The sequence below is a fragment of the Lithobates pipiens genome, unplaced genomic scaffold (genome assembly GCF_037356315.1).
Source record: "Lithobates pipiens isolate NorthernLeopardFrog02 unplaced genomic scaffold, aLitPip1_a1.2 Scaffold_19, whole genome shotgun sequence".
Taxonomy (NCBI): domain Eukaryota; kingdom Metazoa; phylum Chordata; class Amphibia; order Anura; family Ranidae; genus Lithobates; species Lithobates pipiens.
Genome location: NW_027507764.1, coordinates 96,137,519 through 96,164,617, shown reverse-complemented (window position 1 = coordinate 96,164,617; position 27,099 = coordinate 96,137,519). Strand labels below are relative to the sequence as shown.

The window sequence follows — 27,099 nt, the reverse complement described above, 5'->3', positions numbered from 1 at the left end:
AATGTTACCTGGACCACAGAGGTCCAAGTTAAGTATTAGGTAGATATCACATTGGAGAACAGCAATCTGAATGATAGCCTTTATATCAAAAATTAAGGGAGAAAAGGAAGAAACAGAAAGAGGAGAAAAGAGAGAGAAAGAAAAGAGAAAAAAGGAGGAGGAGATCAGCCCCAGGAGAGGATGAGCACCACGGACACTGGACCTATACAAGCAAGCTTTAAAGTTGACCAAGCTAGTCAGGGTAGGGACGGAAAAGAATAACTTATCCATGGTTCCCAGAATTTCAGAAATTTTGCATGCGAGTCCCTCAATCAGATTTTCTGCTGATTTTTGTCTTCAGATTTACTAAAACCATATAATACGAGATCAAACCTTAGGAGTTTCAATTTGTATGCAATCAGGCAGGCCCTTGTACTACATGGTTTTGGTAAATCTGAAGACAAAAATCAGCAGAAAATCTGAGTGTGTGTATGAGGCTTTAAAGTCATTCTGATTCTCAACCCCTGGAAGGTAACAGCTGGGATCTTCCAGGCTGGGGCGATGGTCAGCTTGGCAGATATAAAAAAGGTATGAATACAATTTCTATGGGGGTGCAAAGAGGCCTGGTATATCCTTTCAGACCGTCACATAAAGTCTGCAATAGGCCAAAGACTCTGGACCAGGAATAAAATATAATATTAAGGCTTCTTCATACCAGCTTGTATTAGAAAGCAGATGCCGGCATGGAGTAGGGCAATTTGCTAAAAACAGAGCATCCAACTGTAACCTTTGTTTTGTGATGTCACAGTGACATCTAACGAGTGCAGGACCCCAGGGTTGGGTCCTGAATGGCTGGTATATTTCCTAACTATTCAGGTTGTGGTCCCTTTACAGGGGACATTTGAAGACATGTTGAGTGCTCAATGATTCTCGCACATGCAGGCTGAAGGGTTCTGGGGTAGTCCAGCTAGAGAAGAGAGGACTGACATTCAAGTATTCCCCAGATTGCCAAGTTTATATTAAGCCCCATACACACTATCAGTTTTTCTGCTGAGTTTTTCCTTTAGGTTTACCAAAACCATGTAGTGCAAGGGCCTGCCTGATTGCATACACATTGAAACTCCTAAGGTTTGACCTCACATTATATGGTTTTGGTAAATCTGAAGGAAAAACTCAGCAGAAAAACCGATAGTGTGTATGGGGCTTTAGGGACCCAGAATTTTGGAATGTCAAAGATTTTTGGTCCTAAAAAGGAGTTAACCCAGCTGCCTCAGACTCCAGAAAATAAAGAGGAAACAGTCGGCACCGACACTGGGCAGTGAGAGAGCTGGGCATACCTTAGTGAGCAGGGTGAATGAAGCCTGGGATTGATCCATGGGTACAGAGCTGTGAAAACCTCCTCTTTAGGGATCTGGGATTTCCCAATCTGCTTCAGGGGTCCAAGGGTGGGACCAGTATGGAGCCAGTGCACTATTACCTTGTTTATGCCATTTGAACCAGAGTTATGGACTATTCTGTGTTCATTTGCTGCAAGTAAGCGGTTTTATTTTCTGGCTTGTTTAAACATTTAATAAAGACTGCCACTTTTACAAGGAGCTGGCGGTGGTCACCCATATGACAAACCTAAATTAGTAATAAGGCAAATTGCTTTATCTATGCAGTGAGACTGTTCTGGCAAAGGCTGTCCAATGCAGCTGGTGTGAACGGGCCCTCACCACTACAAATTTAAGATGAATTTTAACTACAGTCATAACAGATAATCAGATAACAGCCTTTTACACACACACACACACACAAAGAAAGTCAAAGAGTTCACTTCTGCCATGGTAAGGGCTCTTTATTACGCCTCAGTGACCCATGTGAGTTTTGTAAAGTTTTACTGCAGACAAAGCATTTCACTTTTAATGCCGCGTACACACAATCGGAATTCTCGTCGGAAAAAGCGCTGGCGGTTTTCCTGACGGAATTCGGCTCAAGCTGTCTTGCCTACACACGGTCACACCAAATTCCGATCGTTTATAATGCGGTGACGTACAACACGTACGACGCAACTATGAAAAAGGAAGTTCAATAGCCAGTAGTCAATAGCTTCTGTCTCGTAGTTGAATCTGAGCATGCATGATTTTTGGCGTGTCGGAATTGCATACACACAATCGGAATTACCGATAGAAAGTTTTTCCGTCGGGAAAATTGAGAACATGCTATCAATTTTTGGCTGGCGGGAATTCGGACAGCTAAATTCCGATGGAGCATACACACGGTCGCATTTTCTGATGAAAAGCTCTCATCGTTCTTTTTATGGCTGGAATTCCAATCGTGTGTACATGGCATTAGAGTATGGAGAGCATTAAAAAGAATCCAAAGTTCTCTGCATCAGAAAAGCCATTATACTTGCCTCTCAGGATCCAGTGTCTCCTACCTACCCTCTATCCCAGAACTGAAGTCTCCATCAGTATCTTGGATTGGATGGAACACTAGCAAATGGCATGGGACACTGGCATTCAACAGTTTTGGTATGTTGCATATCTAAGACTCCAATAATGGAGCAGAGGAGAAGTAGAAGACACAGGCCTCCAGAAAAGCGGAGTATACAGAGAATAAAGCTGGCCATACAGGAGTCCTCGCTGTCGGAATAAAACAGCACAGTGAGAATTCCTCCATCTACTTTGCTTGTGTGAATAGGGGAATCTCTTCATTTTTTGAAAAGATCAGACAGTGGGTGATGAAAACCCATCCATTCATGGCCAGCCTGTCTCTTCATATACAAAGCATACCATAGTCAGGCAGTTATTTCACTGAAAAAAACAGCAAGCATGAATGTGGTACCCATCATTCACTATTCATACACAACTGGGTGGGCTTTGGGCGCAATGCTCTGCACCCGAGCCCACCCTATTTTGAAGAATATTAGAGCCTCTGGAATTAATGTACATGTAGATTAGAGGGCCAGACGCATGGATTGAGGGGGGGGGCGGTGCCCTGTGCCCCCATAATGGACGGGCCGTCACTGTGAAGTGTGTTATTAGTATTATACAGGATTTATTTAGCGCCAACAGTTTGCATTATAAACACATAAAATAAAAAGTTTTGCCTTTAGGTTATATTTTAGGTGGCTGGGGTAAGGACAGTACTCAGAATGCCCACTCTTTTCTTTTATGATCTATGGGATTTTGACAGTTTTTGATGATCGATCGCACCGAGATGAGATCCCAACAGCTGCCCACTCAGTCACAAGGAAGGCTGGTTGTTTGCCATGTTTGTCTTCTGCCAATATCCAGGAGGAGTGGCTATTCTGCATGTGTAGGTTTGTTTTGCTCCAAAAGGCTAAAGAGGGCGGTACGGGTGAATGCATTTCCTGTGTACAATACATAGCAAATTCTAGAAGCACTGTGACGACATATCTCATACATCTGAGAGCTCCCATCTGAAATGTCACTATTTAAACATTAACCAATGCCAACAGCACACTGCAAGAATTTCTTACTGCCTCCGAGGCTGTTTACGCAACATTTACAACTTTAGTATTCCTTAAAGGCATATTAATAGACATATGTAGTCCAGAAAAAAAACACAAATATGCATAGAATAGCTATATAATAAACAGAAATAGCATTATACACACTATATGGAAAAATATAAGAAAACCAGAAGAAAAGCGATGCTTTTGCCAAAACAACCAGTCAGGGTCTTTATGTTCCCATTGCAGATCAAAGAAAAAAAGACAAAATCGAATTGACTGCCACGGGCAGAAGTTGTTGCTTGTAATAACAAATTAGGATTTAAGATTAAAATTATAATATTCACTAGAAAATTATGAAAAAATAAAAATAAAAAAAATCGAATTGTTGATCTTATTTTCCTTGTTGTAGCTTTTACTTATTTTCAAAACAGCAAAGAAAACAGTGGGGCTCTTTTTTTTTGTGGTTTATATTTACAATTGGGGATGTGATGCATTTAATAACATTGACTATCGAACATAAAACATTGAAGCAAGTTGAACAAAATCTGCAATTCTTGCCGAATGACAGTCCCAGCATATGACAGGCAGGTTTCCTCTATGTGTATAGATAGTCCAGTAATGTCACATTGCTCACGATTCAGAATCAGAACTGTGCCAACCCCTTGGTGACAGATGACAGCTTGCCTTTTAATTTGCAATAAATCCGTTGCTGGAAGCTTTGTCTTACCATGGCTAACCAAAGCCAGATCAACTCACTATCACGGCTAAATAAGGCAGTGTGCAGGCTTGGCGGGGATAAACTGCTGCTGGGAACTGCTGCAACTTTTCCCCCCCATCTTGGCCTTAAGCATGTGGTGGCTGCATTATTTTCCTTTTTAAGGCTTTTACCTATTTTTTCACCTGGTGATCCTGCCAATAACACATTTCCCATCCTACAGTGACAACGCTCACTCACTGCAAGAGCAGAGTTGTCACCCTAGGCTGCACACTTAATTTGGACTACAAACCCCTCCCCTGTTCATCTTCATGGGTAGGAGTGGTTTTGCAGTTCACAGAAGATAGCTGGGAAGGTTGAAAAGGGCTTTGATAAAGCACAATTTGTGTGTGAAAGATGTAAGCCATTTCTCCCTTGCTTATACATGTAGTGCTCCTCATGGTTTTATGTGAATAAAGGCATTTGGATCTCAGTTTAGTGTGCAGCCCTCTGGACTTTCCTTTCATTAAGGTTGAAAACATTGTTTGGGATTTCAGTTCAGCTCATAAGAAGTGGCAAGGACACTGGATTTCTATCAGGATCAACAGAAAATGTTGAAATAAGAAAACTCGTACAGTCATCACATCTGAGGAATGGTAAATTGTACTCTATTACATTTTTGTTCTTGTTTTTAAATAACCTTTAAAAGGTGGGAGTAAACTCCCATCTCTGACATTTACCTATAGGTAAGTCTATCATAAGGCTAACCTATGGGTAGTGTACCGTTTAGGAGATATTTGCTGTACGAGCAGCCAGTGACATCACTGGTGCATGCGCTCTGGAGGAACCAGTCCTCGTGCCGTTCCTTCAGAGCCATGTGCCTTAAACCGCGGCTCCTGCATGCATACATGGGAGTGATGTCATCGCGGCTCCAACCAGTCACACAGCCTGGAGTCCGTAAACCCGAAGGAAGATGGGTGAAGATGGAAGTGTCTGCAGTTCTGACATCTCAGTACTAGAAGGGATTTTTTTTTTTCAGGTAAGTTTAACATAACGTGCTAGTATGCGCATACTTGCACATTATCACATTACCTCGCAGGGTACAAAAAAATAAAAATGCCCTGGGGCTTACTACCACTTAAAGCTGTAACACCAAAGTACAGTAGTCAATGAGTTAACTTCTGTAAAGAACGTATGAGTGTTGTAATTGCTGGAGGGAAAGGAGGGGGGAGGGGGGGTCATCCAATGTATTGGAAAATCTCTAAACTCACTGACCAATCAGAATGAAGAATGAGCCCTTTTCACCATGTATCCACTAGGAAAAGAAAAGAAGTTAGGGCAGGTCCCATAAGAAAGGTGGGCAAATTTCTCAGCAGCCTTCATTGTCGGCGAGCTGTGTGCCCATCTATGGACACCCCTTAGTGCCAAGTCCTTAGCCTGGAATAAGAAAAAGAATGCAGCCAATCACATCTAAAGACTGGTAAGCTGCAATAGAATACATTCCTGTTCTTGCCCTTAGATTTCCTTTCATCTCATAACTACTTCAAGCACAGCTTACAGCAGTCACTCAATGGGTTAACTTCTGGAAGTGACAACAACAATGTACGAGTGTCGTCATCGCTGACGGGGGTCATCCAGTATATTGGAAAACCTCTACACCCACTGACCAATCAGAAAGAACCCCTTTTCACCATGTATTCAGCAGGAGGATAAGAAAAAAAAAAAGTTGGGTCAGGTTCCAGAAAAAGGGTGAGCAAATCCCCCCCCCCAGCTTTCATTCCCAGTGAGCCGTGTGCCCATCTATGGACACCCCCCTAAGTGCTTACCTTGAAATAAGAAAAAGAATGCAGCCTTCACATCTAAAGACTGGTAATCATTCTTGTTCTTGCCTTTATATTCTTTAAGCCATAGCACCACTCCGAACACAGCTCACAACAGTCAATGGGTTAACTTCTGTAAGAGACAACAAGAACGTACGAGTGTCATCATCACTGGCGGTGGGGGGGATCATCCAGTCTACTGGAAAACCTCTACACCCACTGACCAATCAGAAAGAAGGAATGACCTCTTTTCACCATGTAGCCAGCAGGAGAAGAAAAAAAAAAAAGTTGGGGCAGGTCCCAGAAGAAGGATAAGCCAATCTCTCCCAAGCTTACATTCTGAGTGAGCTATGTGCCCATTTGTGGACACCCCATTAGTGCTGAGTACTTAGCCTGAAATAAGAAAACGAATGCAGCCATCACATCTAAAGAATGGTAAGCTACACTATACTACATTTGTGTACTTGAGTTTAGACACCCTTTAGGGGTAACACATCAGTGAGTCAATGGGTTAACTTCTGTAAGTGACAACAGGAATGTATAAGTGTTGTAATCACTGGAGGGGGGTCATCAAATATACTGGAAAACCTCCAAACCCTTTGGCCAATCAGAAAAAAGGAATAACCCCTTTCCACCATGTATCTAGAAGGAGGAAAAAAAAGAAAAGTTGGGGCAGGTCCCAGAAGAAGGATGAGCCTTGATCACAGACACCCCTTGGTGGCCAGTCCTATCGTAGAAGAGATGAGAGGCATGCAACACTGGATGTGTAGGAAGTAAGAGCAGAGAGAGGAAGGGATTGGATGCACTCACCCCACATGGTCCCCCAGCTGAGTGTCAGCTCCTAGGCACTAGCCCTGCACAGTGGATGAGGCCAGGCAAGGCAGCAGCATGATGATGAATCAGAGAGCAGCTCCCACAATCACCGTGTCAGCCCTGGGCTGCTGACGTCAATGTGCATCTTGTTTAGAGTGTAACATTTCCATTTCCCCGGCTGTAACCCGATTCCAGGAAATCACATGACGTCAGTCTTGTCAGCCCAATTAGCAGAAGAATAAACCATTTTCAGGAGGAGGAGGGGGAGGAGGGGCCCCAACAAGTTGTTGACAGGGGCCACTCCTCTCCGCTGACATTTCCCGACACTCCTCTCCTGTCTGAGGCTTGTAAAGAGCCCCGCCCTGTGCTGCGACTTGTAGTCCTCCAAAAAACTGAGATACAAGTCCTACAAGAGATCACCAGCAGGTACTGCCCCAGTGCCAACCCTGGTCACCCCCCTCCACTGCATGGCCAGAGGGGGCGCAGCTGTTCCTCCCCTTCATGTGTGCGTCCTAGTGCCTGGCGCTGACATCATCGTGACGTCATTGCCCTTCACATGAATAATGATCAGGGGAGAGTCAGGCTGGGGTGTGATGTAACCCATCCCTGGGGAGGGCACACTGACATCAGGAGAGCCTGATTTTTATTAGCCTGATCTCTGGCTGTGACAGTACATCCCATAATTATTATAAAGAGTTCATATTCACTGATACAGCACAACACTTAGTGACATCAAGAAGTACAATGTGACATTGTGAGAGAAGACATCAGAAGAACTTTACAACTCGTATCCCAAATCAAAAATGTAGCATTGTGCGGCTGAGCATTTCTTAAAGTGACACTGCAAAAAAAAAAAAACTGTTCTATACACGTATATTCTTAACCACTTGCCTACCAGGCACTTTCACTCCCTTCTTGCCCAGGGCAATACTGGGAACCTCCAATACCGGGCACTTTAACCCCTTCCTGCCCAGGGCAATAATGGGCACCTCCAATACCAGGCACTTTCACCCCCTTCCCGTCCAGGGCAATAATGGGCACCTCCAATGTCAGGCACTTTCACCCCCTTCCTGCCAAGGCCAGTACCGGGCACTTTCACCCCCTTCATGCCGAGGCCAATACTGGGCACCTCCAATACCGGGCACTTTCACCCCCTTCCTTCCCAGGCCAATACTGGACACTTTCACCCCCTTCCTGCCCAGGTAAATACTGGGCACCTCCAGTACAGGGCACTTTCACCCCCTTCCTGCCCAGGGCAATAATGGGCACCTCCAATACCAGGCACTTTCACCCCCTTCCTGCCCAGGGCAATAATGGGCACCTCCAATACCAAGCACTTTCACCCCCTTCCTGCCCAGGCCAATACCTGGCCACTTTCACCCCCTTCCTGGCCAGGCTAATACTGGGCACCTCCAATACCAGGGACTTCCACCCCTTCCTGCCCAGGCCAATACTGGGCACCTCCAATACCAGGTACTTTCACCCCCATCCTGCCGAGGCCAATACTGGACACTTTCACCCCTTCATGCCCAGGGCAATACTGGGCACCTCCAATATGGGCACGTTCACCCCCTTCCTGCCCAGGCCAATACTGGGCACCTCCAATACCAGGCACTTTCATCCCCTTTCTGCCCAGGCCAATACTGGACACATTCACCCCCTTCTTTCCCAGGCCAATACTGGGCACCTCCAATACCAGGCACTTTCACCCCCTTCCTGCCCAGGCCAATACTGGGCACTTTCACCCCCTTCATGCCCAGGCCAATACTGGGCACCTCAAATACCAGGCACTTTCACCCCCTTCTTGCCCATGCCAATACTGGGCACTTTCATCCCCTTCTTGCCCGGGCCAATACCTCCAATACCAGGCACTTTCATCCCCTTCTTGCCCAGGCCAATACTGGGCACCTCCAATACCAGGCACTTTCATCCCCTTTCTGCCCAGGCCAATACTGGGCACCTCCAATACTGGACACTTTCACCCCCTTCCTGCCCAGGTAAATACTGGGCACCTCCAGTACAGGGCACTTTCACCCCCTTCCTGCCCAGGGCAATAATGGGCACCTCCAATACCAGGCACTTTCACCCCCTTCCTGCCCAGGGCAATAATGGGCACCTCCAATACCAAGCACTTGCACCCCCTTCCTGCCCAGGCCAATACCTGGCCACTTTCACCCCCTTCCTGGCCAGGCTAATACTGGGCACCTATAAAAAACCAGGGACTTCCATCCCTTCCTGCCCAGGCCAATACTGGGCACCTCCAATACCAGGTACTTTCACCCCCATCCTGCCGAGGCCAATACTGGACACTTTCACCCCTTCATGCCCAGGGCAATACTGGGCACCTCCAATATGGGCACGTTCACCCCCTTCCTGCCCAGGCCAATACTGGGCACCTCCAATACCAGGCACTTTCATCCCCTTTCTGCCCAGGCCAATACTGGACACGTTCACCCCCTTCTTTCCCAGGCCAATACTGGGCACCTCCAATACCAGGCACTTTCACCCCCTTCCTGCCCAGGCCAATACTGGGCACTTTCACCCCCTTCATGCCCAGGCCAATACTGAGCACCTCAAATACCAGGCACTTTCACCCCCTTCTTGCCCATGCCAATACTGGGCACTTTCATCCCCTTCTTGCCCAGGCCAATACCTCCAATACCAGGCACTTTCATCCCCTTCTTGCCCAGGCCAATACTGGGCACCTCCAATACCAGGCACTTTCATCCCCTTTCTGCCCAGGCCAATACTGGACACGTTCACCCCCTTCTTTCCCAGGCCAATACTGGGCACCTCCAATACCAGGCACTTTCACCCCCTTCCTGCCCAGGCCAATACTGGGCACTTTCATCCCCTTCATGCACAGGCCAATACTGGGCACCTCAAATACCAGGCCTTTCCACCCCCTTATTGCCCATGCCAATACTGGGCACTTTCATCCCCTTCTTGCCCAGGCCAATACCTCCAATACCAGGCACTTTCATCCCCTTCTTGCCCAGGCCAATACTGGGCACCTCTAATACCAGGCACTTTCCACCCCTTCTTGCCCAGGCCAATATTGGGCACTTCCCCCTCCCTTCATGCCCAGGCCAATACCTCCAATACCAGGCACTTTCATCCCCTTCTTGCCCAGGCCAATACTAGCCACATCCAATACGTGCACTTTCACCCCCTTCATGCTCAGGCCAATACTGGGCACCTCCAATACCGGGCACATTCACCCCCTTCCTGCCCAGGTTAATACTGGCCACATCCAGTACCAGGCACTTTCACCCCCTTCATGCCCTGGCCAATACTGGGCACATCCAATACCAGGCACTTTCACCCCTTCCTACCCAGGCCAATACTGGGCACCTCCAATGCTCTTCACCCCCCTCCTGCCCAGGCCAATACTGGTCACATCCAATTCTGGGCACTTTCACTCCCTTCATGCCCAGGCCAATGCTGGGCACCTCCTATTACTAGGTAATTTCACCCCCTTCCTGTCCGTGCCAATACTGGGCACCTCCAATACCAGGCACATTCACCCCCTCCTGCCCAGGGCAATACTGGGCACCTTCAATACCAAGCATGTTCACCCCCTTCCTGCCCCGGCCAATACTGGGCACCTCCAATAACAGGCACGTTCACCCCATTCCTGTCCATGGCAATACTGGCTACCTCCAATACTGGCCACTTTCACCCCCTTCCTGGCCAGGCTAATACTGGGCCCCTCCAATCATGGGCACTTTCACCCCCTTCCTGCCCAAGCCAATACTGGTCACCTCCAATACCAGGCACTTTCAACCCCTTCCAGCCCAGGCCAATTTTCAGCACTGTTGCACTTTAAATGACAATTGCGCAGTCGTGCAACACTGTACCCATATGACATTTTATATATTTTTTTCACATAAATAAAGCTTTCATTTGGTGACATTTAATCACCCCTGGGTTTTTGTTTTTTTTGCTAAATAACCTAAGAATGTATAATATTGAAGCTTACCAGTCCTTAAACCAGGGGTTGGGAACCTATGGCTCGCGAGCCAGATGTGGCTCTTTTGATGGCTACATCTGGCTCTCGCCTCTCAATCCGTGGATTGCGTGGTGTGTCAATCCACGGATTGAGCCCATAGGAAAAGCTGCGTCTTCAGCCTAGCTCCGGAGCCGTGGCCATCTTGGTACACCCGGCAGCAGCCTAGGTGAGGGGCACGCTGATGTCATCATCACCGCCCGCCTCATCTGATCCTGGATCTGCATATTACAGTGGGGCCGGGTGAGATGTGCATATTACAGTGGGGGAGATGTGCATATTACAGTGGGGGAGATGTGCATATTACAGTGGAGGAGATGTGCATATTACAGTGAGGGACATGTGGATATTACAGTGGGGGGAGACGTGGATATTACAGTGGGGGAGATGTGGATATTACAGTGGGGGGAGACGTGGATATTACAGTGGGGGAGACGTGGATATTACAGTGGGGGGGACGTGGATATTACAGTGGGGGAGATGACGTGTATATCACAGTGGGGGAGACAATGTGTATATTACAGTGGGGGAGATGACGTGGATATTACAACATGGATATTACAGTGGGGGGACGTGGATATTACAGTGGGGGAGATGACATGGATATTACAGTGGGGGAGATGACGTGGATATTACAGTGGGGGAGACGTGGATATTACAGTGGGGGAGACGACGTGGATATTACAGTGGGGGATACGACGTGGATATTACAGTGGGGGGGATGTGGATATTACAGTGGGGGAGATGACGTGGATATTACAGTGGGGGAGACGTGGATATTACAGTGGGGGAGACAACAGGGATATTACAGTGGGGGAGATGACTTGGATATTACAGTGGGGGAGACGACGTGGATATTACAGTGGGGGAGACGACGTGGATATTACAGTGGGGGAGATGACGTGGATATTACAGTGGGGGAGACAACGTGGATATTACAGTGGGGGAGACAACGTGGATATTACAGTGAGGGAGACAACGTGGATATTACAGTGGGGGAGACGTGGATATTACAGTGGGAGGGGGGAGACGTGGATATTACAGTGGGGGGATGTGGATATTACAGTGGGGGAGATGACGTGGATATTACAGTGGGGGAGATGACATGGATATTACAGTGGGGGGAGATGTGGATATTACAGTGGGGGAGATGATGTGGATATTACAGTGGGGGAGACAACGTGGATATTACAGTGGGGGAGACGACGTGGATATTACAGTGGGGGAGATGACGTGGATATTACAGTGGGGGAGACGTGGATATTACAGTGGGAGAGACAACGTGGATATTACAGTGGGGGAGATGACGTGGATATTACAGTGGGGGAGATAACGTGGATATTACAGTGGGGGAGATGATGTGGATATTACAGTGGGGGAGATGACGTGGATATTACAGTGGGGGAGATGATGTGGATATTACAGTGGGGGAGACATGGATATTACAGTGGGGGAGACGACATGGATATTACAGTGGGGGAGACAACGTAGATATTACAGTGGGGGAGACGACGTTTATATTACAGTGGGGGAGATGACGTGGATATTACAGTGGGGGAGACGTGGATATTACAGTGGGGGAGATGTGAATATTACAGTGGGGGAGATGACGTGGATATTACAGTGGGGGGGACGTGGATATTACAGTGGGGGAGATGACGTGGATATTACAGTGGGGGAGACGATGTGGATATTACAGTGGGGGAGACGACGTGGATATTACAGTGGGGGAGATGGCGTGGATATTACAGTGGGGGAGATGACGTGGATATTACAGTGGGGGAGACGACGTGGATATTACAGTGGGGGAGACGACGTGGATATTACAGTGGGGGGGCGTGGATATTACAGTGGGGGAGATGTGAATATTACAGTGGGGGAGATGACGTGGATATTACAGTGGGGGAGATGAAGTGGATATTACAGTGGGGGAGACGATGTGGATATTACAGTGGGGGAGACGACGTGGATATTACAGTGGGGAGATGACGTGGATATTACAGTGGGGAAGATGTGGATATTACAGTGGGGGAGACGACATGTATATTACAGTGGGGGAGATGACGTGGATATTACAGTGGGGGGACGTGGATATTACAGTGGGGGAGATGTGAATATTACAGTGGGGGGAGATGTGGATATTACAGTGAGGGAGATGACAACATTACAGTTACAATTAATCGAAATTAGTCGATTAATTGATTTAAAAAAAGAACATTAAGACCAACCTACGACCACGTTTAACGGATGGAAGTCTCAACGCCTGCATGAAGCTTAACCGCACCACGTATCAACCAGACTACAAAGCCATCAGCAAAATCATGCAGCACCAAAAGTCGCATTAACGGTAAGAAGTACTTTATTCATCATTGGTTAGCAACAGCCGCTCGTGCCATTTCTTCAGAGCAGTGTGCCGTGACCGGTTTCTCCCATGTGAATGTGTAAGGGTGATATAATCGCAGCTCCAGCCAGTCACATGCTTCATTTTCAGGTAAGTTTCACATAATGTGCTAGTATGCATTGCATACTAGCACATTATGCCATTGCCTTGCAGGTAAGGCAAAAAAAGGGGTCAAAATGCATAGACCATGAAGAAGTCATTTGTAAAAAAAAAAAAATATATGGTTTAAACCCACACGTACTAACTGTCACTCGGGGCTTGTTCACATTATCTTTGCTGAGCTGCACTGATCTACGTTTCAAAAGTTGCATGAAAGGTTTAGTGTAGCACAACTCTTTTCATAATAACACATTTTTTTATAGAGGCCTATGCATCAGACCAAAAAGGGAGAACTGAGGAGGAAAAGAGAAACAGAGGGATTTGGTTCCAAAAAGGGCCAGTTGGGGGTTTAAAATAGTAAAACAGTATAATGTGGCACTTCATGGAGTTTCTTTCTTTCTGTGTTATTTGAGATCTATTTTTTTTTATACAGGTGTACTTCAAAATTACTCTGTGAGCTACTGTAGGTACAGTAAGTCCCACATGCAGGCACCACACTATTCTGCTATTTTCCACTATTATCTTTGCTTACCAGAAAGCCAATGGGTTGTCCCCCTAACCCCAAGCCTGCCACTACTGCATCCATTGGGACTGACTATGTTGGCCACTAAGGTGCTCCCAGTGGATAAGGGGGAACTGGGACAAAGCTTTAGGTTGGGTTCACACCATTCCGAATTGGATGTGGGTTCTCGCATCCAATTCACAATAGCAGTAGATTTTAACCTATGGAGCTTGTTCACATATCTCTGCAGGGGGTCCAGTGCGATTTGCACAAAAACATGTGTGTCTTTTGGTTCGTTTCAGGTCTGAATTCAACCCAAAATTTGAGCTGAAACAGTGAACCAGGACGCACCGGACCCTTGCCGTAAGCTGCTCATATGTGAACCCAGCCTGAGGCAGTGTTGATTAGCACCAAAGTCAGAGAGGTCAACTGCAGGTCCAGTGCACCTGTCAATTAATTCTGAATGATTTCAGAAGTATCTCAAACCGATGTTAGATTGATGTATCCAAAACAGCTCAAAGCCCGTTAACACAGGCTCTTGTTAATGGTCAGTCCTTATGGGTGACTGTTACAAAAGCACCCAATGAATTCTCATCGGGCAGGTGTTGGTTTGATTTCTGTACTTAATTTCCTGGGATGTGCAACCAACAATTCTCTCTCTGTTGAGCTTTATTTTATATTTTTAGGGACATAATATAAGGAGTGGGAAGAGAAATGGGACCTGTGATGTCCAGACCTCAAATCTTGTACAAACCCCAAAAAGAGCTGAGAGTCCAAAAACGTTGAATACTGGTGTTTGTAAAGAAAATGTGTAAAAAAAGCGCTATTTCTGTTTTGCAGGATGGAATTTATTGTATGTTACATAGTTAGTAAGGTTGAATAAAGACACCAGTCCATCCAGTTCAACCTGAGTGAGTGTCTACAATTGTCCCTATCCCTGTACATTGGACACTCACATTGGTCCCTACCCTCAAGGAGCCTACAATTCAGTTTCCCCATTCATATACTAGGGCCAATTTTGGACAGAAGCCAATTAGCCTACCTGCATCTCTTTGGAGTGTGGGAGGAAACTGGAGGACCGGGAGAACATGCAAACTCCAGGCGACCCTTTTTACTGCTAGGTGAGAGTGCTAACCACTACACCACTGTGCCTCTCCTATGTTCTTTTGAGATCTTTCAGTTATACACTTTGTTTAAGGACTTTGCACATTATTTGGATGTTATATTGTTATTGCATATTCCTTTGCACCAGTCATCTTTTTTTATTATTGTCTGCATTATCGTCTACACCTCGAGATGGAGACATCATTATCTGCACTTTATGACATAGGCCCTTTATCAAATCCCTTTGTGGATGTCACTTATTGTTTTTGAGTAATTATCTTTATCACTACGCAAGATACTACATTTACAATTTATTTGTAAAGAAAAGCCAACACATTTTATGGGCACAGAAGTACCCCCTCCTTCAAGGATCAGATATGATATAAACTTAGGAGGACTCAAAATGGGTGTTGTTTGAAAAATGAAACAAAGTGATACAGCACCTAAGAGCAAAATGGTTTTTGTCTTTATACGTGTGGTTTAGAAACTTTGGGTCCCCTGGTTTAAGGGGCACCCATTTTTGTTTTGGGAACAGCTTCACTAGAACCATTGCGCCTCGTATAAATTTGCTTTAACTCCTCAAACCAAGATCCACTGAAAAGTCAAATCCAGCACCTCAGTTTTATTTCAGATCTCATTACTGACATGTCCAATAGAGATGTAGGAAAGGAATGGGTTACAGTCTATAAGACTATCTGTAATTTAAATGTCATATTTGGGTAAATGCTTAAATATTTTTGAACGTGACCCTGTCAATATGGCATCAAAACTAAACTAAGGACAGCCTTTGTAACAAGATGCTGTATACTTACCTTTTCCAGTGGGTCACATTTCCAAACTCCATTAGGTTGATGATGATCCCCAGTCCTGCTGCAGGCAGGGCTGCTCATAAGGCAGTACAGCCAGCCCCCCTGTACTGGACGCAGGCCTCATCAGTTCTAAAGGGGGGCCCTGGCACCTGCAGAGCAGTACTGCCTTATTGCTAACACTTGTGACTCTTGAGCGGTGCTGCCGGCTTCTACTTTTCTTTTCTCCCTCCAGCTGCACTATAGGGGGATCAGTTCTAGTACATGCTGTCTGGAACCCCTGTGTGCCCCTTTGCTCGCAGTGCTGCCAGTTTCACTCCTCCCCCACCTACAGGGTGGTTATTTCAGGATGGTGAGCGGGGGGCTCACCATCCTGAACAAACACACCATCTTGAATGAACACATTGAGCGATCGGTACTGATCACTCACTGTGGTGGTGCAGATAGTGCCTCCGTGCCACTATACACTTGAATGGGTCTTGTTCGATGGGGGGTATAATTTCTTCCATGCCTGCAAAGCATAGCATGATGGCTGTTATATTTCAGCAAAAATATCATTTGATATTTTCAGAGGAGGGGGGCCCTGTCAGGTAGGCTGTATGGGGCCCGTGATTTCTATCAGCAGTCCTGGCTGCAGGTACTTGACATTTCTGTGTATTTCAAATACTAGCTCCCCTGCTGAATGCTCTTATGTCCTATAGTGCCTTAGGAGTCGGTGGGAAGAACCACAACAATAGAGGGCAGAAGGGGGTGGGGGTTGGGTGGAACAGGTATTTACACTAGCTATAGTTTAGTTTTGTCTACAGAGGGTTGGCCAGGGTGCCATTTCCTGTAGGGTCACTCTTGTCCTTGTTTTCCAGTTGCTCTGATTCTCATTTTACAATTGATTAAAAAAGAATCAAGTTGAGCATAAACGTTATTGTATATCCAGTTGCTGCTATGAAAGTATATTCACACTTCCAACTGTGTTTTTTATTTTGCAATTAGGAATGTTGAAAATTCTGACTGGCACTTGGTATATTCTACGGAGCCCATCCACACCTCTGAGACCCTCTGCTCAAAGTACAGATGCGATTTTTGGGGCAGCATCATAGAGGGTGATAAGTCTGCACATAGTAACAGAACCATTTATGTACCTGTTTGATTGATGTAGCTGGCCACCTACACCATAGTTACCAATGCTTTTTCATGCTTGCTGCTACAGAGATAATTGTTGACCTTCACACACAATACTTTCTTGAACATTATGGAATACTATATACATATAGGATTATTAAAGCAAGCTGTAAATCAATTTTTAGATTCTTAAAGTAAACTTGTACTTTACCTGTGTATTACAAATCAAAATGTTTGCCTAAAGTGGAATTAAAGTCTAATACCAACGATGCTTCAAAATGCCCCCATGCGCTCCTGCCTATTATTATATTGTTATACAGGATTTATATAGCGCCAATAGTTTGCGTAGTGCTTTACATTATGAGGACAGACAGTATAGTTACAATACAATTTAATACAGGAGTAATCAGAAGGCACTGCTCATTAGAGCTTGCAATCTACCTATCCTGCCTAACCTGTGTAAAAAAGATGTGTATATTCAGGGCTTTTTTTTAGCTGGAACTTGATAGAACTCAGTTCTACCACCCGTAGCTCAGGCCCTCTGCTCCCTGCTCACCACTATCACTTATAAACACAGAAGTCCGGCTTCTGTGTTTACAAGTGACAGCTTTTCTCCCAGCGGCTTCCACAGATCTGATCTCCTGAGCTGTGCCCAATAAGTGCAAGATGGAAACAAGGGAGATGCAGGTTCCTGTGGGGCAGTGTGGATGTCAACAGCCCCATTGGATGATCTCCCTGCACGTGAGAGATGTGGAGGCACCTACAGGATGTGGGGAGGTACTAGAGAAGAGGGGTGAACGTTAAATGTGGATGGAGGATGCAGAAGTAAGCAGCTGTAGAAGAAGCCTTAACTCTGCACTCTGTGTGCGGCACACCCCTGAACTCTACACCATGTATGTAGTGCACGCCTGAACTCTGCGCTATGTATATAGCGCACCCCTGAACTCTGCACATAGTGTAACTCTGAATTCTGCACTTTGTGTGTAAAACCCTTGAACGCTGCACTCTATAATGACTATGCACTGTACTATGCAATGGGACCCACAGAAGATTGCTGTGCCGCTCAGACTCGTATAATGATTTGGGAGCAGTGTAGATGGTGCATAGTTTCTTGCCGGCACTCCTGCAGCAGTGGAAGTGAAGCTCGTCTCAGCTCCTGTGACCCCCTAGAGAGAGGAAGGAAGGAATCCCCGGTGCCGCACATCCCTGTGTGTAGTGTAGTGGTGCAAGAGGCAACCTCAGCCTAGGTTCCCGCCAGGCCAGGCCATACCCTCAACACATTTTCTCCCACCCCCCAGAGCTTAGTGGGGGCGTGGCCTGGCAGGAGCCCACGCTGAGGTTGTCTCTTCCACCACTACACTACACTCATTGATATTATGCACTTCTGGTATTTAATTCCCCTTTACGACCCTCCCACTGAAATTTGACCACATCCTCTATTTGATGTGGTTTGGAGGGTGCTTGTGGGAAGGGGGGATTGGGATTGAGTTACTGCACAGCACACATTTCTGAGAAAAAAATCCCTGTGTATACTACCTATTTGTGATCTGCTCTGGTCCGGCCATATGATCCCACAGCACTGGCTCCCCGGTGCCAGTGAGCAGCAGATGCAGGGGAGAGGAGGGAGCACCAACAGCGGCTGGGAAATGGGGGCCTATCAGTGACGTTATAACTCACGGAATTTTTAGCCATTGTGATCAGACCAGACTTAAAAAGAAAGTAGGTTAGGCTGGAATTCTACTTTAAAGTAAAACTCTGGGTTAAACTCCCCCAGGAGCGGAGTCCTCTTCTTCTCTCCTATAGCAGTGGGAAGTCCTTACCTCTGTATAGAACCACACACATGTAGCCTGAGCTTCATTCTGTGGAGCACATCTGTAAAGTGAGCCTGGGCTGGCGTGATAATGTATGGCGGTATACATGAAGCCATAGGAGAAGCTGAACTGAGTCAAATAACACAAACTGAGTGCACAGAGCAGAATGTCAATGGGAGGCAGCACTGGGTGAAATATAGTATTTCAGCACAAATGTAATTTCATGTTTTAGGAGCTCCTGGGCACATTTATTAGAATTTTTCTACTAAACCTGGAGTTGGGCTTCAAAGGATCCAGTCTGCCACAGACTTAAGAGAAATAATTAAGTACTTTCTGGTATGAAGAGCATGTGCCTCATCGCTGTCATGTGGAGGCAGAGGAAAGTGTTCTTAGCCCTGTGTAATCTCCAACCAGAGCAACTAAGAGCTTACATGGGCTACTGAAGCAGCAGGAAAAACCTGTAAAAGCAGCTTTAGAGGATCAGGATACATTCCAGGGAAAGAAAAAAATTGCTGCCCCAATGCACATTTAAGTCCAGAGGGCCACAAAAAGAAGTTATATTTTCCCGATCTTCACAGCCTCAACTGGCCTACATTCTAGTGATTGGATGCCTTCTATTATCATCATGATCAATGCAGAGCCTATAGGCCTGCACTGATCGTGAGGGTCCTGAGGGACAATCCACTGCAAGAGTGTAGGAGTACAGGAGAACGCCAACTGCCTGGGAAGCCAAGGATTGGGTAAGTAAAAGTATTTTTATCCGCCCCCTAATCCTAAGCAAGCATTTAACCCTTGCAGTGTGGGGAGGCAGCAAGGGAGCATTTCGTTTGTCTCTGAAGGCTTTCAAGGACCAGACCTACAGTGCCCTGCAAAAGTATTCACCCCCCTTGGCTTTTTATTTATTTTGTTACATTACAGCCTTTAGTTGTAGTATGTTTTTTTTTAATCTGAATTATATGTGATGGATCAGAACACAATAGTCTAAGTTGGTGAAGTAAAATTAGAAAAATATATACATAAAACTATTTTTCAGAAATAAAAAACTGATAATTGGCATGTGCGTATGTATTCATCCCCTTTGTTCTGAAGCCCATAAAAAGCTCTGGTGCAACCAATTACCTTTAGAAGTCACATAATTAGTGACATTTTGTCCACCTGTGTGCAATCTAAGTGTCACATGATCTGTCATTACATATACACACCTTTTTCAAAGGCCCCAGAGGCTGCAACACCTAAGCAAGAGGCACCACTAACCAAACACTGCCATGAAGACCAAGGAACTCTCCAAACAAGTAAGGGACAATGCTGTTCAGAAGTACAAGTTCAGGGTTAGGTTATAAAAAAATATCCAAATCTTTCATGATCTGTACATAGGACGACAATAATCCGTACGCTCCATACAGTTGGGCTTTATGGCAGAGTGGCCTGAAGAAAGTCATTACTTTCAGCAAAAAACGAAATGGCACGTTTTGAGTTTGTGAAAAGGCATGTGGGAGACTCCCAAAATGTATGGAGGAAGGTACTCTGGTCTGATGAGACTAAAATTTAACTTTTTGGCCATCAAAAAAATGCTATGTCTGGCACAAACCCAACACATCACATCCCCCAAGAACACCATCCCCACTGTGAAACATGGTGGTGGCAGCGTCATGCTGTGGAGATGTTTTTCCGCAGTCAGGACTGGGAAACTGGTCAGAGTTGAGGGAAAAATGGTTGGTGCCAAGTACAGGGATATTCTTGAGCAAAACCTGTACCACTCTGTGTTTGATTTGAGGCTAGGACAGAGGTTCACCTTCCAGCAGGACAATGACCCCAAACACATTGTTAAAGCAACACTGGAGTGGTTTAAGGGGAAACATGTAAATGTGTTGGAATGGCCTAGTCAAAGCCCAGACCTCAATCCAATAGAAAATCTATGGTCAGACTTAAAGATTGCTGTTCACAAGTGCAAACCATCCAACCTGAAGGAATGAATAAAAAAACACAATTTATAACCCAATGATATTGTAAAATATGAAAGATGATGTTACGCAGAGTAAATAGATACTAACATGTCATGCTTTGAAATTGTACACTGGAATGGCACCAAACTACAGTACTTCAAAATCTCCATAGGTGATGCTTTAAGACCCCTTAACACGGGTGCTTTTAACCCTTTATTCGGCTGCTAGCGTGGGGTTAAAAGCGCTGCTAAAACAACAGTAAAGCGCCGCTAAAACTAGAGGCCACGCTACAGTGTGAAAGGGGTCTTAGCCCCCAGACACACGGTCGGACATTCTGACAACAAAATCCGTCTGACTTTTTCCGATGGATTTTGTCTGAAACTGGTGTTGCATACACACGGACAAAGTTGTCAGAAAATCCGATCGTTCGCAACGTGATGACGTTATTTCGTTATGACGGGAGTACGTTCAGGCTAGTAGCCAATAGCTTTGGTCTAGGAATTTGATCTGAGCATGCGTGGCACTTTGTCCGATCGGAATTCTCTACAAACGATTGGACAAAGTCCGATCGGATCATGCTGTCGGAAAATTTTATATCCAGCTCTCAAACTTTATTGGTTGGACATTCCGACGGAACAAGTCAGATGAAGCCCACACACGGTCGGATTATCCGACAACACGGTCCGATTGGACATTTTCCGTCGGAATATTACACTGTCCCTTTAAAAAAAAGGATCACTTTTATTGCAAGTAAACATCTCTTGTGACAACAATTAAGCATGGAAGGTCCTCTTTATGAAGAGATCTGGGGTCAATAAGACCCTACATCTCTCCTCTATAATGAAAAGCATCAGATAAAAAAAAAAATCATTGATCTAATGCTTTCCCCCCAAAAAATTGGCCTTGTTTACCATGAACTGGAAGTGACATCACAACGACACTCCCTTCCTCCTAGGTCATAGAGATGAGCAGAGGCCATCTTTCCTTTGCTAATCTCTATGGCCAGCTGCTGCCACCACCATTCCTGGACTTCCCGATGAGCCAGGTATGTGCAACCAAAATATAAGCAAGTGAGAACTAGGGGTGTGAGAAGGCACACAGTACAGTGGGGGCAAGGACAGGATAAAAGGTGGGCAGGAGGGGTGGCTGCCCTGGCAACTATGGTATCATGTGAGGTGGGGGGGAGGGGGACCTCAAGGAGATTGGGGGGAGGGGATTAATGTTGTGAAGGAGAATTTGGGAAGCTGTAGGGGTAAGAATTGTTCTAGGATGGCAAATTTAGGGAGGTGTGTCATATGGTAGAGGGGAAATGATTTTTTTTTTTGGGGGGGGGATTTGTGCTAGTAGAGATGATTGGGGGTATTTGTGCTAGAAAGGGAAATGTTTGTGTGTGTGTGTGGGGGGGGGGAATGATATATGCTAGGATGGGGGAGGGAAATGTGTGCTGGAAGGGGGGGTTTGGAATAGGCGGGGGTGGGATTTGTGCTTGGAGGGGGAATTTAGGAGGTAGAGGATTTATGCTAATAGGGGGAATTATTTTTTGGAAGGGGGGGATTTGGACTGGGGGCATATTTGGAGAGAGAGAGGATTTGAGCTGGGGTTAATGGGGAGGGGGGTGGCAAAGATTTGTGCTGGGGGGAGGGTTTTTAGCAAGGTGTGGATTTGTACTGGGGGGGGGGATTTAGGGGGTTGACATGCAGATTAGTGGTTGATTTTTTTGGGGGGTGGGGGGGATTTTTGCTGACACATAATGCTTATACATCTTGAGGGGGGGGGGGCACAATTTGGCATGGTTAATGCGTAAGTGGAATGACACTTTAAAAATCCTATCATTAAAAGATGTTCACCATTAGTGAAATAATTATTTTAAGTACCCATGGGCTAAATAATGTTTTAGAGATTTATCACCTAGTAGCTTTTTTCTCTTATTCACAAAAACAACAGAGACAGAACATTTGATTGATTGCACACTGAAATTAAAATTTTCAGCTGAAGGAAGTGTAGCACCCTCTACCAGTAGATAGGTGCTAGTAAGGTATTTATACTAGGTTATTCCAGCACAGGCAATTTAAGACAGGCCTATGCTCCCAACTGAGATGGGAATGAGGGACACCTATCAGCAATAGTATGCAGGCATAGGACATACCTCTTGCCATGCCCCCTTAAAGGAGAATTGTACAAAAAAATAAGATTGGTTAAACCCACAAGTGCTTTTTTACCACTACTATTCCTTTATATTGGCTTTTGGACTTTACAAATGCAGCTATTTAGAAATCAGATGACTGGAAAAAACTTTTTGATAGATAAAAAGTGCATTTTATATATATATCTATATAGATCAGACCAAAATGAGGGACAAATGAGGAGGAATGAGGGACAGAGGGACTTTGCTCCAAATCAGGGGCAGTCCCTCGAAATCAGGGACAGTTGGTAGGTATGCTGTCTGTTTTGATCTGGGGGCTGGGAGTGTTTGGAGTAGCAATGGGTGTGACCACCTGCGCTCTAGTGCTGAGCAGCCTCCCCTGTTTCCAGAGATAAGGTTCTGGAAAAGGGGCTGGGCCTAGAACTGGAGTGGCAGGCAGCTTGTGTGTGAGCCCTGACCAATCCCCAACCGAGATTGGGGGGTGGGCCTCATATATAAGCTGAAGTGATTCTCCATCCCTATCTGGGGGGGGGGGTGCACCAATCGTAGGAGAAGCCCGGTGAGAGCTGTGAGGGAACATTGCCTCTACACGGTCATTGGCAGTGTCTGTGCCACCCCACGGTCGGATGGAACTCCTGGAGCAGAAGGGCAGGTGAAACTGGCAGTATGCATGGTCCAGTCAAAGATCCTCATCAAGGACTCTGGGCTGTTGGAAGGTCAGTGAGTGTTACCACAATGGGGCTGGAGGTACCAAGGGCTGGAAGTGCCAAGGAGTCTGTGAAGGGAACTCTGCTAGTTACATGGTCACTAGTGGAGTCTTCATCAATACACACAGTGAATGATGGGGAGTCCTGAATCAGAAAAGAGACTGTAAGGATCTGTGTAAAGTCGATGTAGCCTGTGGGCTCATGATTTGCAAGTTGGGCTGGCTGGGAACAGTAGTCCATATTTCCTAGAAGATATGTTTTTAACCCACTGGGCCTCTGGGGAGAGGTTCTGCAGGCCTCAGGCCTAGTGGCAGTAAGCAACAAGAGCAATAGGAGGGAGGCTTATTCAGAGTGGGCCCCTACTATTCAATAGAAGAGGATGTGTCATATTCCACATAGTAACTTCAAGTTTGTGCAGGAGGAACCAAGTGTACAGGAGGAAACAAGTTATGGGCAGGAGGTGAAAGATCTATGAACATTGCTTTTACATGGTCATTAGTGATGTCTCTGCCACCACACGGTTGGATGGTAAGAGAACTCTTAGATGGAATAGTCTGTGGGGGTTGAGCCGCAGGAGGAGCAACAGTCTGTATGGAGATGCAGGAGGAAACTAATACTTAATCCTTTATGCACATTATATCTTCTGGCTATAACTTTATCAAAGTGTACTAAAATCCCTTAATATGATGGCAAAGACTTATCCTATGGACATCCCATATTCCTATCCCTATCCAAGTTGTACACCCCCACCCCCCCAATAAAACAACAAAAACAAAGCCCGTAAAAGACTGTTCATTGTCTCTGGAAAGGATGTATGAAGTCTGGCAGTGGGGTGATTTGGCAGATTGTTTGTTACTAACTGCAACACCATGGCTACAGAAGAAATTGTGACCTTTACAGGAGCTTGATCACTGAAGATAGGGAAGTGATCTCACCTACGGCTGCCAGTAATTACTGAGCCCCTAGCGCTTATGCGGGGCTCCTTGGGACAGTAAAGAGGGCTGCCTCTCTTCCCTGGTTCTCTCCCCCCCTTCTCTCTTTTTTCTTCTCATTTATCCCCTTTAGGCCTGGTCCCAAAAAAGGAGCCAGGCCCCTTTGGTTTGATTCACCATTTATCCTTTCCTCATGGCAATTCCTTCAATGATGAAATAGCAGATTTTGAGTCATCTGTGCCGTATGATTTGATGAAGGTTTTTGTCTTTTAAAACTAATTGGCAAAGCATGTTTTGTGGCAAAAGTGAATATAAAATCCGCATTTCGCTTTTTACCTGTCAATCCCATAGGTTTTAATTCTGTTGTTTTTTATTTTGAGGATCATTTCTATTTTGATAAGAGCATGCCCATGGGTTTTTCCAAGTCATGTAGTTATTTTGTACAGTGGGTTTTGTCACAGAATTCCCCCCAGGGTGGCGCTATACATTTTTTAGACAATTTTTTTTATTTATAGGTCCAGCTGAAGTCTAAGTTTGTTCCGATATGTTGGATTGTTTTTTCACATCTGTGAGTTATTTGGCATTACCCTAGCCCACGACAAAACGGTGGGCCCAGTGACAGTGATTTCCTGGGCATCACAATTGATTCGATCGCCATGGAATTCCATTTGCCAATGTCTAAAATTATAAAAATGAGGTTACTTATCTCAAATTTTTTGTCACAAAGAAAGGTTCTTTTGCATGATGTTCAGTCCTTGTTGGGACTTTCTAGCCACTAGGGGGCTTAAAAATCCTCTTTTCCATGTTTCTATTACCTGTCCCATTAAGGAGGATTTGAAGGTTTGGGACCAATTTCAGGTCAATTTTAATGGTCGCGCAGTATGGCAGAGCAAATTCATTAAAGATTTTGATATTCACTTATTTACTGATGCATCCGGTTCGGTTGGTTTTGGTGCCTTTCTGGATGTTCATTGCTGTGCTACTGAATGGTCTGAGTCTTGGGGGTCACCAGATATTAACTGTAATTTGGTTTTATTAGAATTATTCCCTGTGGTGGTGACTATTACTATTTGGCAAAACAATTTTGAGAATAAACGAGTTATCCTTCATATGGGTAATAAAGGAGTATTTTTTGCTGTAAACTGTCTATCATCAAAATCTGAATTAGTAATAAAATTACTCAGTTTTTTTGTTTTGCAATGTATGACTTTTAACATTTGGCTTAAAGCAAAGCATGTCCCTGGTTTTACTAATGAGATTGCCAATTCATTATCTCGTTTGCAGTTCCAGAGGTTTTGGGAACTCGCTCCAGAGGCGGACCAAGAAGGATTCCCATGCCCGGAATTTCTCTGGGGCCTGATTTGGGACTAATCGAGGCAAATCTAAGGAATTCCATCACTCCTAAAACCTGGGAAGAATACTCACAAGCCTGGTTTAAATGGTGTAATTTTTGTTCAGAGTTTAATCTTTCCTTCCATTCAGTTAATGGTTATACGGCTTTATGCTTTGTTTCCTCTCTAATTCAAAGGAAACTTAGTCCTGCTACGGTTAACAAGATTTTAGCGGGGGCCTCATTCTTTTTAAAAACTTCTGGACTTCCTGCTCTTTCTTCCTTTTTTCCAGTCAAACAAGTGCCAAACGGTTTCAGAAGATATTCCCCAGCTATTGACATTAGATGCCCTATTTCATCTGAATTATTGGTGAAACTGTTGTCTACACTTCAATCAGTTTGCTTTTCCTCATTCAAGACTTCGCTGTTCAGAATGGCTTTCGTCATTGCCTTTTTTGGTGCTTTTAGAATAGGGGAGCTCACAGCACCTAATAAAGCTTCTTCCTCTTTTTTTAGTGTTTTCAGACATCTCTGCTACGGAAGATTTGATTAAGATTTTTCTCCGTAGATCCAAGATGGACCAATTAGGGAAGGATCATTGGATAACTCTTTATAGAGCTCCTTTTCAGATCATCTGTCCAGTTTTTAGAGTTAATAAATATCTTTCTGCTCAACCCCATTTTTCAGGTTCATTTTTTATTCATATTAATCTATCTCCATTAACAAGATTCCAGTTTTCATCTGTCCTGTCTTCTTTCCTTAAAAAATGTAACCTTTCTGGCTTTAATTTTTCTTCAAATTTTTTCAGGATAGGTGCCGCTACTGAAGCCAGCCTTCTCGGTTTCTTTAATTATGGTTTAATAAAATCGGAGCGTTGGGATAGTGATAGTTTTAAATTGTATGTTCGTCCTGATCTTGTTATTGTTTATTTTTCCTTAGGTTCTACCAAGCGTGTCATTTGGATAGTAGGACATTCCTTTATATTTTGGGCCAAAAGGAGAACTTCCACTAGGAATTACAAAATAAATCTTGGTTTGGACGAAGGACGATTTCATGTTTTATGGTGGGGGATAAGGGGGTTGAGATGGCGAAAACTAAAGAATAATTTAATTTTCTTACTAGGACAATGGCCTTCTCCTGATATACTTATAATTCATGCTGGGGCTAATGACCTGGGCAGGATCAAAACTTGGGATTTGATTTGCGAGATGAAGAGGGATTTATCTTCTTTTAAGTTTTTTTAAATGCATAAATAGAACTATACGCAATTTAGTAATTTCCTAAGGTGGTTTTTCTTACCGCCACATAGACTTTGAGGGTTTCCTTCCTGGTCTATGCAGAATTGATTTTGTACACCTGTTGGATGTTGGTTTAGACATTTTTGTTTTAAGCTTACAAAACATGATTGAGCAGGCCACGGTGTTGGGGGG

At 45.1% G+C, this 27,099-nt stretch overlaps 1 protein-coding gene and 1 long non-coding RNA gene across 3 annotated transcripts in view; one reads left to right on the top strand and one right to left on the bottom strand.

The window, feature by feature from the left end:
• CREM (cAMP responsive element modulator) overlaps positions 1-6,922 on the bottom strand; it is a 38,676-nt gene extending 31,754 nt beyond the window's left edge. The window contains exon 1 of one of the 2 annotated variants that reach the window (XM_077491104.1): positions 6,764-6,922. In XM_077491104.1, the coding sequence (XP_077347230.1) occupies positions 6,764-6,770 (7 nt within the window). In that variant the 5' untranslated portion in view covers positions 6,771-6,922. Of the gene's footprint in view, positions 1-5,959; positions 6,108-6,763 lie in introns of those variants that run through there. The other variant, XM_077491105.1, reaches the window with a different exon arrangement.
• LOC143996182 (uncharacterized) lies at positions 6,261-26,343 on the top strand. The gene is made up of 2 exons (XR_013277514.1): positions 6,261-6,388; positions 25,624-26,343. It is a non-coding gene; the product is annotated as an uncharacterized LOC143996182 (long non-coding RNA).
• The last annotated feature ends 756 nt before the right edge of the window (positions 26,344-27,099 follow it).